Consider the following 10,742-nt stretch of genomic DNA (forward strand, 5'->3'; position numbering starts at 1 on the left):
TGTCCATTCCCCCCCTCCTTCTCTTTTCCTTTATACAATGTTCTCTTGGAAGGCATCTCTAACTTTTTAAGCTTCTTTTTGATACCATAGTCTATATATATATATATAATAGTATGATGGTGATATTATTCTCATATTCTGTCATATTTATATATATCATGATGGGCAAGTAAGGGGTCATTTTATCACCTCTTATCAAGATTGTAATTGCTAGCTAAACTATTTGAAAAATTATGTCTCTTTTGTTCTTTTTCTCCAATCTTGCTCTTTATGTTAGGGGAAAAAAAATCTTATAACTTAAAGTAACTTTTCCTTAGGACCTCAACAAGATGGCACACAATGATTTTTTTCGTCTTTCCTCCTCATCATCATTACTACACTTTCATTTTGTGGTCTTCTTGTGATATTATTAGGGATAATGATTGAGGATATATATTCAATTTGGGTGTGGTTACATGTTTAATTGGTAGCAAAAGGTTAATTAGCGGTCTAATAAAAATTTCTGTTTATTCAAAAGAGATCATTAAATCTTGATCTAAAAAGGTTTATGAAATTACTAAATAAAAAGAAGATCATCTACGAGACATGTTTTGTCACAAAAAGGAAAAGGGATGGTTACACCATGTATTTTTTTCTGGGACTATTTAGTGGTGATTTTGAGAATTTGAGTTGCTCGAGATTGAATATTCAATATATATTTCATGTATAGTCACTGTATACTTTAGGTATATTTAAGCTATAATTAACTTTTTCAGTATATTATAATGTATATTCATCACATAGTTCATGTATACTTTTTGACTTTTGACAAACATTATTAATATTATATATTCAATGTACTTACTATAACTTTTGACTATTTTTTATGTAATTAAAAACATGACTATGTTGATTACTATAAACTAATTGCTTTATTTTATATACTTAAAATTACCTTAAAAAGTAAAAACCAACAAAAATTGTGCTATTTGGTTCCGAAAAAGTTCGCCCCCTCGCAAATTCATTCGGTAATTTGGTTCAGTCTGTTGAGCTGGTCCATTTGGTTATTCATTCGACAGGCCCAAGCCCAAGAAGATGTACATGTTATTTTAATTGAGAAAGTTTCAGAAATAGCATAGATAATAAGACATACTAAAGCTCTATAAGTATAGTAATAGTTATAGTTTTGTTTGCTATGGAGGTTGCGTTTTGTTTATTTTACTTGCTTGTTTGTATATTTCATTTTGTAAATATACAAATAGAGTAAGTATATTCAAATGGAGGTTACGACTTGTATATACACGTAAAAATCTCTTAATTAGTTGTAAAATACGTTAATATTTTAAAAGTTTAGATAATATATATGATAATGAAGTATGACTAGTTATATAGTTGATTAGTCAGTTATACTTTACTTAAATCCATGTCCAATGAAAGTGGGAGAACTTACGTATTAGAAGTTGATAATGAAAAGGTATGAAATACAACGAACGGCAAATTAAATATTAAGTTCTAAACAGCAAATTGTTCAGTTTTTAGTGAGTATGTGTGGGAAAGAGAGGGAAAAAGTGATACAATAACTTTATGTATCACTAACAACAAGTGTAAGTTGTATATATCTTCAATTACTGTCGATGGTTTATTGTATTCATGTGTAAATTTGGGTATTTTTCATTACATTTCGTTATATGAGAGAGGATATAGTTATAGTCTACAGAACTTGGCGCATACAAGCAAGTGTGATTGTTTTCCTTGATAAAACGAAATCAAGTGAACATATACAAGTTGGTAGCAATTAAATAATAGTTATGAATGAATGGAAGTGATACAAACGGGTAACAATTGATATATAGGAGCGAATAAACATAACTAATAATAGAATGAATAAATACATGTTATATAAATCGATAATAATTAATATAATAGAGCGAGTGAATACAACTGAAGTTACAGCTAGTGAAAATAAATGATATAACCATTTAAGCAAATGGAAATAACTGATAGAAATTGGTAATAATTGCGATGGTATGCATGTATACACTCCTATTGAGTGAACAAATATAAGCTATTAACGAACAAATACATTTGCTATACCAAAATAGTAGCCACGAATGGTAAATAAATAAATAAATAATTTATATAATGCATTCAATATTAATTTTCATAATGTGCATCCCAATTTTTGCTCACTTGCAAATATTGTATATTGCAAGTCATCACAATAAGTTGTTGTGGCATATTTTAGTCTAATACGAAGTCAGGTAGGGTGTTGAGGAGCTCGTAAAGGGACACTACTACATGGTGAAAAGAAAAGACGATAACTAATTATGACAATTATTTGATAGTGCTAATGAGAGTTTGTCACACATACAAAATAACATGGTATTGAAATGCAGAATTAGCAGCAGAATACATATGAACCTCATTTATAGAACTAGTACTAGTAGTTGTGATAATTAAGTAAACCAGCAGAGCCTGTAAGGTCAAAGCTTGTTGAGGATTATCTGAGCACCATACTGAGGCTTCATAACGAGTATTGCCTGAGGAGCATGAACATAGGAAGGAGAGAGCTTAAACCAAAACCTCTGCAGAATTTGAGATAAAACGAGCTTTGCTTCTGCCATGCCAAAGTTATTACCAATGCACATTCGAGGACCCCAACCGAAGGGGAAATACAATGGCTCTTTTGCAGCTTTGGATACCCCTTCTGAGAACCTATTTGGATTGAAAATCAATGCATCGTCTCCCCATACTTGGGGATCGCGATGTGCTATATATGTAGGCACAGATATTTGTACTCCTGCAGGAATTGTCATTTCTCCCAATTTAGTGTCCTTTGAGGTGCTTCGCATAAGGGTGATTGCTGGATATAATCTCAACACCTCTTGGAAGATCATGTTTATCTAGTATATAATTAGCAACACAAATATTAATGACATGTTTATAGTATCAAAAAGAGGGAGTGGAGACAGAGAGTAATTGCTTACTATTTTTAATTGATTCAAGTCCTCAAACTTTGGTTTGTTTTTTCCAAGTACTTGAAATACTTCATTTCTAGCTTTGTCTTGCCACTCAGGGTGCATACTCAAGGCTACCAATGTCCAGGAGAGCAAAGCTGTGGTTGTATCTTGTCCTGCAAGATAGAATTCCTTACATTCTTCAATTATTTCAGTGGTTGATAGTCCTCCTTTTAAGAGTAACCCTAATATATCATCACTTTCTGAGACTCCTCTTCGCATAGCGTCTTCTTTCTTCTCTATTATTCCTTTGATCAATGATAACACTTTTTTGTAGATGTATCTTGCTCTTCTGTTTGATTCTGTTGGAAAGAATCTGGGGGTTCGTATATGTAGTTAGAATCCTATAACAATAGATAGTATATATGATCATCATAATACTTACTACTCACTCACCTTAGTAAGGGAAAGAAGAGAGTAAATGGAGAAGCCAAAATAAGATCGCACTGCTCTTTCTGAAGTATGAAAATAGTCCTTCCTTCTTCAATATTGCTACCAAAAGCAGCTCTTGATATAACATCTCCACCTACATTTAGAAATTCATCTGCTACATCCAATTCACAGCTTCCAGTTTTGCTAACCAATTCCTCCCATCTATTTATCATTTCATCACAACACTCACAAAATGCTGGGTACAACCTCTGTCAGTAGTCACACACACAAAAAAATACTCATAAATAAATAAATAAATAAATATGTTATGCGGAATTTGAGATAATACGAGAAAATATAAACGCGAAAAACAAGACAACAGATTTACGTGGTTCACCAATAAATTGGCTACGTCCACGGGGAAGAGGGAGAGCAGTTTTATTATGGAGAGGCAAGAACAGAATTACAGAATAGGGTTTGCCACAGACCCCCGTCCTTTCTGTTTGTAACGGGTCCGATTCAAGGCATTCAACAAATCTCCACCTTGACTTGAATTCTCCAAACAGATTCTTCAGACGCACTATGATAGTGCCAGGCCTCCCCCTCTTCCTCAGAGTTGCCCCGCAGGGCAATTAACAGCTTCTGATGTTGAGCAAGTCCAAACAGTGTTGAAACTTGCTCTGTGGAACCGGCTTTGTGAACATATCAGCAGGATTATCAGCAGTTCCTACTTTCTTCACCTTGATTCTCTTCTCACTTCTCAGAAAATGATACCTTACGTCAATATGCTTGGTTCTCTCATGATGGACTTGATCCTTGGCTAGACAAATTGCGCTCAAACTGTCACAATACACCGTAGCCTGATCATGATGCAGACCAAGATCACTAACCAGCCCTTTCAGCCAAATCCCTTCTTTTGCAGCCTCTGTCAAGGCCATGTACTCCGCTTCCGTAGTAGACAAAGTCACTGTAGGTTGCAAAGTTGCCTTCCAACTGACGACAGATCCTCCAAGGGTAAACACATAGCCAGTCATCGATCTTCTTGTGTCAACATCTCCAGCATAGTCAGAATCAGAATAGCCAGTAACCAAGCACTGAGTATCACCTCCATAAATGAGACCAACGTCAGATGTACCTCTAAGGTACCGGAAAATTCTCTTCACAGCCTGCCAATGTTCTCTCCCTGGTTGTCCCATGAATCTGCTCACTACACTGACTGCATGTGCTAAATCTGGCCTTGTACAGACCATAGCATACATCAAACTTCCTACGGCACTGGCATAAGGGACTCGTGACATATACTCCTTCTCTTCTTCTGACTGTGGAGCGAACATGGCAGTGAGATGGATATTGGCAGCACTGGGGGTATCAATAGGCTTAGATGAAGACATGCCAAACCTCGCCAAGACCTTCTGAATGTAGTTTCTCTGTGACAAGAAAAGTTTCCTTCTCTCTCTGTCTCTAATGATCTCCATCCCTAGAATCTTCCGAGCGGCTCCCAGATCCTTCATCTCAAACTCAGCACTAAGTAAACCCTTCAGCTTCTGAATGTCATACTTCTTCTTTGCAGCTATCAGCATATCATCTACATAAAGCACCAGATAGATGAATGAATCATCCTTGAGCCTATTGTAGTAGACACAACAATCATATGAGCTCCGAGTATAGCCCAACTTCACCATATAGCTGTCAAACCTTTTGTACCACTGCCTTGGAGACTGCTTAAGTCCATATAAGGACTTCTTCAACTTGCAGACGTGATTTTCCTTCCCTGGAACTTGGAAACCATCCGGCTGAGTCATGTATATCTCTTCCTCCAACTCTCCATGTAGAAACGCTGTCTTCACATCAAGTTGTTCAAGCTCCAGATTCTGATGTGTAACTATCGCTAGTAACACTCGGATGGAAGTATGTCTGACCACTGGTGAGAAGATCTCATTGTAGTCCACTCCCTCTCTTTGGTTGAAACCTCTGGCAACAACCCTGGCTTTATACTTGACTCCTTCTGCTGGTGATATCCCTTCCTTCTTCTTGAAAACCCATTTGCAAGTAATAATCTTTCTCCCCGAAGGCTGTATGACCAGATCCCATGTCTGATTCTTGTGTAGGGACTCCATCTCATCTCCCATAGCGGCAAACCATTTTTCAGAATCAGAACTTAAAATGGCTTCTTTGTAAGTAGACGGCTCAGATGTATCTACCTCTTCAGCAACCTGCAGTGCATAACCCACCATGTCCTCAAAACCATACCTCGTAGGTGGACGAACTCCAACCCTCCTTGGCCGATCTTGAGCTATACTCCGATGGATATCTGATGGCATAGATTCTGGAATATCTGTTTCTGTCTGTGGCTCTTGATCCTCCTCTTCAGGTTCTTTCAAATCGCTCTCGTTCTGAATGACTTGAAACTCCACCTGTTTATCAAGACTCCCAGTTTCTGACGTAGTTGTAGGCTTCACAATGGTTCTAAGCAGAGAACTTTCATCAAAGACAACGTTCCTGCTCATAATAACCCTCTTTTCTGCTGGAGACCAGATTCTGAAACCTTTCACTCCATCTCCGTAGCCCACAAATACTCCCTTTTTAGCTCTTGGTTCTAACTTACCTTCACTGACGTGATAGTAAGCCGTACAACCAAAAGCTTTCAGATTTGAATAATCAGCAACTTTTCCTGACCACATCTCCATAGGTGTTTTGCACTGTATGCCTGTATGTGGTCCGCGGTTAATCAAGTAGCAAGCTGTACTAACCGCTTCTGCCCAGAATCTTCTATCTAGCCCAGCATTAGAGAGCATGCACCTTGCTCTCTCCAGAAGTGTTTGATTCATCCGCTCAGCTACACCGTTCTGCTGTGGTGTATTTCTGACTGTACGATGTCGAGCAATCCCTTCATCCTTACAGAATTGATCAAATTCAGACCAGCAGAATTCCAGCCCATTATCAGTTCGCAACCTCTTGATCTTCTTCCCTGTTTGATTTTCCATCAAAATTTTCCACTCCTTGAACTTCTGGAAAGCTTCACTTTTATGCTTCATCATGTACACCCAAGTCATCCTTGAGTAGTCATCAATCATGGACACAAAAAATCTGCAGCCTCCCAAAGACTCAACACGGCATGGACCCCAGCAATCAGAATGGATATAATCAAGAGTGCCTTTTGTTCTGTGAATGGCTTTTGGAAACTTGTTGCGATGTAGTTTTCCAAAGACACAATGTTCACAAAACTCTAGGCTTTTAACCTTATGACCAGCAAGAAGATCCTCCTTTGACAGAATTTGCATCCCTCTTTCACCCATATGACCAAGTCTCATGTGCCATAACTTAGTCATATCCTCCTGGTGAACTTCTGACGATGCAACATGGGCTGAACCTGTAACCGTGGAACCTTGTAGAAAATACAAAGTACCACGCATGACACCTTTCAGAATCAGATTTGAACCCTTCCAGACCCGCAAGACTCCATCTTTTCCCGACCAGCTGAATCCCTTGCTGTCCAAAGAACTGAGAGATATCAGATTTTTCGTCATCAATGGAACGTGCCTGACCTCGTTCAATGTGCAGAAGCTACCGTCATGTGTCCTTATCTTGATCGAGCCTGTCCCAACCACCTTGCAGACAGAACTGTTGGCCATCGAGATGCTGCCTCCGTCTATCTGCTCATAAGTCGTGAACCACTCTCTCCTAGGACAGATGTGATAGGATGCCCCAGAATCGAGAACCCACACATCTGAATGATGAGTGTGCTCATCCGCAACTAGGGCAATGTCTTCTTCAGAATTGGTGTCTTCTTCAGCAACAGCAGCAGAAACTGATTGTTTTTCCGATTGCTTCTTCTTCTTCGGACAATCAAATTTCCAATGTCCCTTCTCCTTGCAGTAATTACAAACATCATCTGGCTTTGCACCCTTCGACATCGGCTTATTTTTCTTTCCGCCGTTTTTCCTTCCCTTTCCGCTACTGGTGAACAGACCGGAAGGCTGTATGTCCGTACTTGTGCCGTTAGCCTTATGCCGTAATTCCCTGCTATGAAGGGCCGATCTGACTTCTTCCAGCGACACAGTATCTTTCCCAACAATGAACGATTGAACAAAATTCTCAAACGACATTGGGAGAGATACTAACAGAATCAGGGCAGCATCTTCATCCTCGATCTTCACATCGATATTACGCAATTCTAATAACAAAGTATTCAATTGCTCTAAATGTTCCCTGAGTTGTGTACCTTCAGCCATTCGTAGACCGAATAGACGTTGTTTCAGAAGCAGCTTGTTGGTTAGAGATTTTGTCATGTACAAACTCTCCAGCTTCAACCACAGACCAGCAGCAGTCTCTTCATCCGAGACTTCCGTGATGACGTCATCCGCGAGACACAGCATGATCGTCGAATGCGCCTTTTCCTCCAGAATCGCCATCTCAGGAGTAACGACGGCGTTCTTGTCTTTCGACAACGGCGCCCAGAAACCTTGCTGTTTCAACAAAGCCCGCATCTTGATCTGCCATAAACTGAAACTGTTCCTCCCTGTGAATTTGTCGATTTTCACGTTCAAAGCAGACATCTCGAATTCTCCAAGAACACCGATTAACCGAGAGGCTCTGATACCAATTTGTTATGCGGAATTTGAGATAATACGAGAAAATATAAACGCGAAAAACAAGACAACAGATTTACGTGGTTCACCAATAAATTGGCTACGTCCACGGGGAAGAGGGAGAGCAGTTTTATTATGGAGAGGCAAGAACAGAATTACAGAATAGGGTTTGCCATAGCGTCTATATATAGTGCTAAGCTACGCCCTAACAGGCTTGGGCCCAACATACAGAATTAACAGATAATTAAGGGCCCAATACAATAACATTGTATACCGTCGGGCCGGGGGCGTCTCCGCCCCCCTGGACCCCCCGACTCGCTGACCGGGCAGCGAGACCCCCGTCCTTTCTGTTTGTAACGGGTCCGATTCAAGGCATTCAACAAAATAGAAAGTTCAAAATAATTGTCAAATTACCTTAATCTTCTCTATATGAAAAGCAGGGTTTAGTATCTTTCTATGGTGATCCCATCTTTGACCATTGTAACTAGCAAGTCCAGTAACAAACATATCAATGAAGGCATTGGCTTGAGGCTTTTGAAATTCATTATGTCTGTTCACCACTTCTTTTATTAGCTTTGGATCTGTTACTGTAATCCGAGGTGTTGGTCCAGCCCACATCACAAATAATCTCTCTGCAACCATAACAATACATAAATAGTACAAACAAAATATATATATATATATGGAATTAAATGAATGTTACTCTAACTTACCGTAAGTTTTAGAAAGATGAAGAATAAAAGGATTAACCCAAGGAACGATATCATGATTTACTAATGGTTTTTTCTTTGCTTCTCTAGACATTCTCGTCATCTCTTTCAGATTTCCAAACAGAAATTGGTAGGGCTGACCATGAATACCTTCCTTCTTCAGCTTCTTTTCGACCATCTTTGGCCACCACCATAATGTATAAAACGATTTTACACAAAATAGGGCTATCAAAATGCCAATAGTTGCAGCAATTACTGTTCCAATTTCCATTAGATAGATAATTTCTATCAAGTGAAGTGATGAATAGCGAGAGTATTACAAGAGCAGAGCAAAGGTTTATTGGACTAAAATTTCCTCTTTGCTTTCTAGTCTAAATATATGCCAAAGTGGTCCATCAAGGATCATATTTGGATCTTTGCTAATCAACCGTTCATTATTCTTTCTCCTAAATTCATCTCATTTTATTTTTCTTTTATTCATTTCAAAATGCGTTCTATACATGATATGGTAACTACAGAAACTTAAACCCTTCGTGCCCCATAGCTGTCGTAGTTAGATATCAAAGTTCTCCCTCATAATGATAATTACTTTCCTGGTCACAGAGCAACTCTCTCTTTCCCTGGTTTAATTTTATTTTTTATTTTTTCAATTTAATGGCAAGTGAACATCTTTGAAAAAGACAGAACATCTCTAATGAGAAATTGATATTCAAATTTTATATATAAATAGAATAAATTCACTAGATCAATTAATATTATTTTCTTAATAAATATATTGAATAAAATAGACTAAATAAAAAGTATCAGGTAAAAAGATAAATAAAATATACATATATATAATAAAATAAAGTATAAATTTAAGGAATCCCATAGTGTAATTCAATAATTACATTCTGTCCCGACAAGTTTAGTAATTACAAAAAATCCCTTTAATTTATTGAGCCGTTATACTTTAGACAGTAATGATACATGGTAAATGATACATGGTAATTGAAAATTGTTAAGAAAAAATAGGGGAGAAAAACGGTAAAGTTAATGTTGTTACTAAAACAGCTTAATTTGTGGTAACAGATCAGTAATCAGCATTAAATCAGCACTTAATTGGATATTAATTTCAAATTTTGAAAATCAAAGATTACATCATCTATTTTGAAAACAAATTTTTTAAACAGTCTGTTAAAATTGGAAGTACAGAAATTTTATTGTTGTTACAGTGGGTTTTTCAAGATGAATACTTCGATTTTGATGAGACATTCCGGAATTTGGGTGAACGAATTGCAGTATGAAAGTTACAAAATCGATGGAATCGTTGTTGGAGATTCAATTTCGTTTTCTAATCTCAAAGCAGCAATCGCAGCCGAGTTGGATATTGATGTATCAAGGAAAGAAATTGAAATTCGATACATTATAGAAGGTAACTCCTGTCCGATGAAACTTAAGAACGATATGAGTGTTAAACTATATTTTGAACTGAAAAAAAAGGAGCCTGGATTTTCAGTATATCCATTATGTATTGACACAATTGAAAAGAAAAGTGGTACATAACTTTGATGGAACAAGTGGAGAAATAACGTGTGTAGAAGCCACAACACATGATACACATGCTTTGGCAATGGTTGAAACTAGCTTATTTGAGTCACATGAAAATGCAAAAGTTGGAGTTGCAAATGTTATAATCAATTCTGATATTGTTGATGTGAAGACAGGTCAGATATATAAGGATAAAGCAACACTTGTAGATGTGATGACGAAATATAAGATAAAGAACAACTTCAATTGCAAAGTAAAAAGGTCTGATCAACAAAGGTATGACAGTGTTTTGATATTTTAATGTATCAGGTGTTGTTTTATATTTTAATTAGTACATGAAACATTACTATTTTATATGAAAACCTGCATGTTTCATGTGTTCTTTTATATTTTAATGTATCATCATTTCAGAAATTTGTTTTTGATACATTGAAATAACTATTTTTGATACTTGAATATACTACTACTGATATAGTAAGAACTGTATCAGTTTAAACAGTCATATCACAACTAGTGGATACTTTTCATTAAATTTTGATACTTTT

General features: G+C 37.1%; 1 protein-coding gene across 1 annotated transcript; it reads right to left on the reverse strand.

Annotated features, from left to right (window-relative positions):
- Positions 1-2,278: 2,278 nt before the first annotated feature.
- On the reverse strand, positions 2,279-9,174 carry LOC107023370 (cytochrome P450 72A15-like). The gene is made up of 5 exons (XM_015224050.2): positions 8,671-9,174; positions 8,372-8,589; positions 3,393-3,637; positions 2,967-3,312; positions 2,279-2,882 (listed from the first exon to the last, which is right to left on the reverse strand). The coding sequence occupies exons 1-5, from the start codon at positions 8,936-8,938 to the stop codon at positions 2,463-2,465; spliced, it is 1,497 nt and encodes a 498-aa protein (XP_015079536.1). The 5' UTR covers positions 8,939-9,174; the 3' UTR covers positions 2,279-2,462.
- Between the last annotated feature and the right edge of the window lie 1,568 nt (positions 9,175-10,742).

Source organism: Solanum pennellii, chromosome 6 (assembly GCF_001406875.1).
Source record: "Solanum pennellii chromosome 6, SPENNV200".
NCBI lineage: Eukaryota > Viridiplantae > Streptophyta > Magnoliopsida > Solanales > Solanaceae > Solanum > Solanum pennellii.

What these genes read in the sequence shown, in the direction of transcription:
- LOC107023370 (XM_015224050.2), bottom strand. Translation starts at nt 8,938, where the DNA reads ATGGAAATTGGAACAGTAATTGCTGCAACTATTGGCATTTTGATAGCC. An exon ending in TTCATATAGAGAAGATTAAG is followed by an intron (nt 3,638 to 8,371) that starts GTAATTTGACAA and finishes GACTACTGACAG; the next exon opens with AGGTTGTACCCAGCATTTTG. An exon ending in CTCTTCTTTCCCTTACTAAG is followed by an intron (nt 3,313 to 3,392) that starts GTGAGTGAGTAG and finishes ACGAACCCCCAG; the next exon opens with ATTCTTTCCAACAGAATCAA.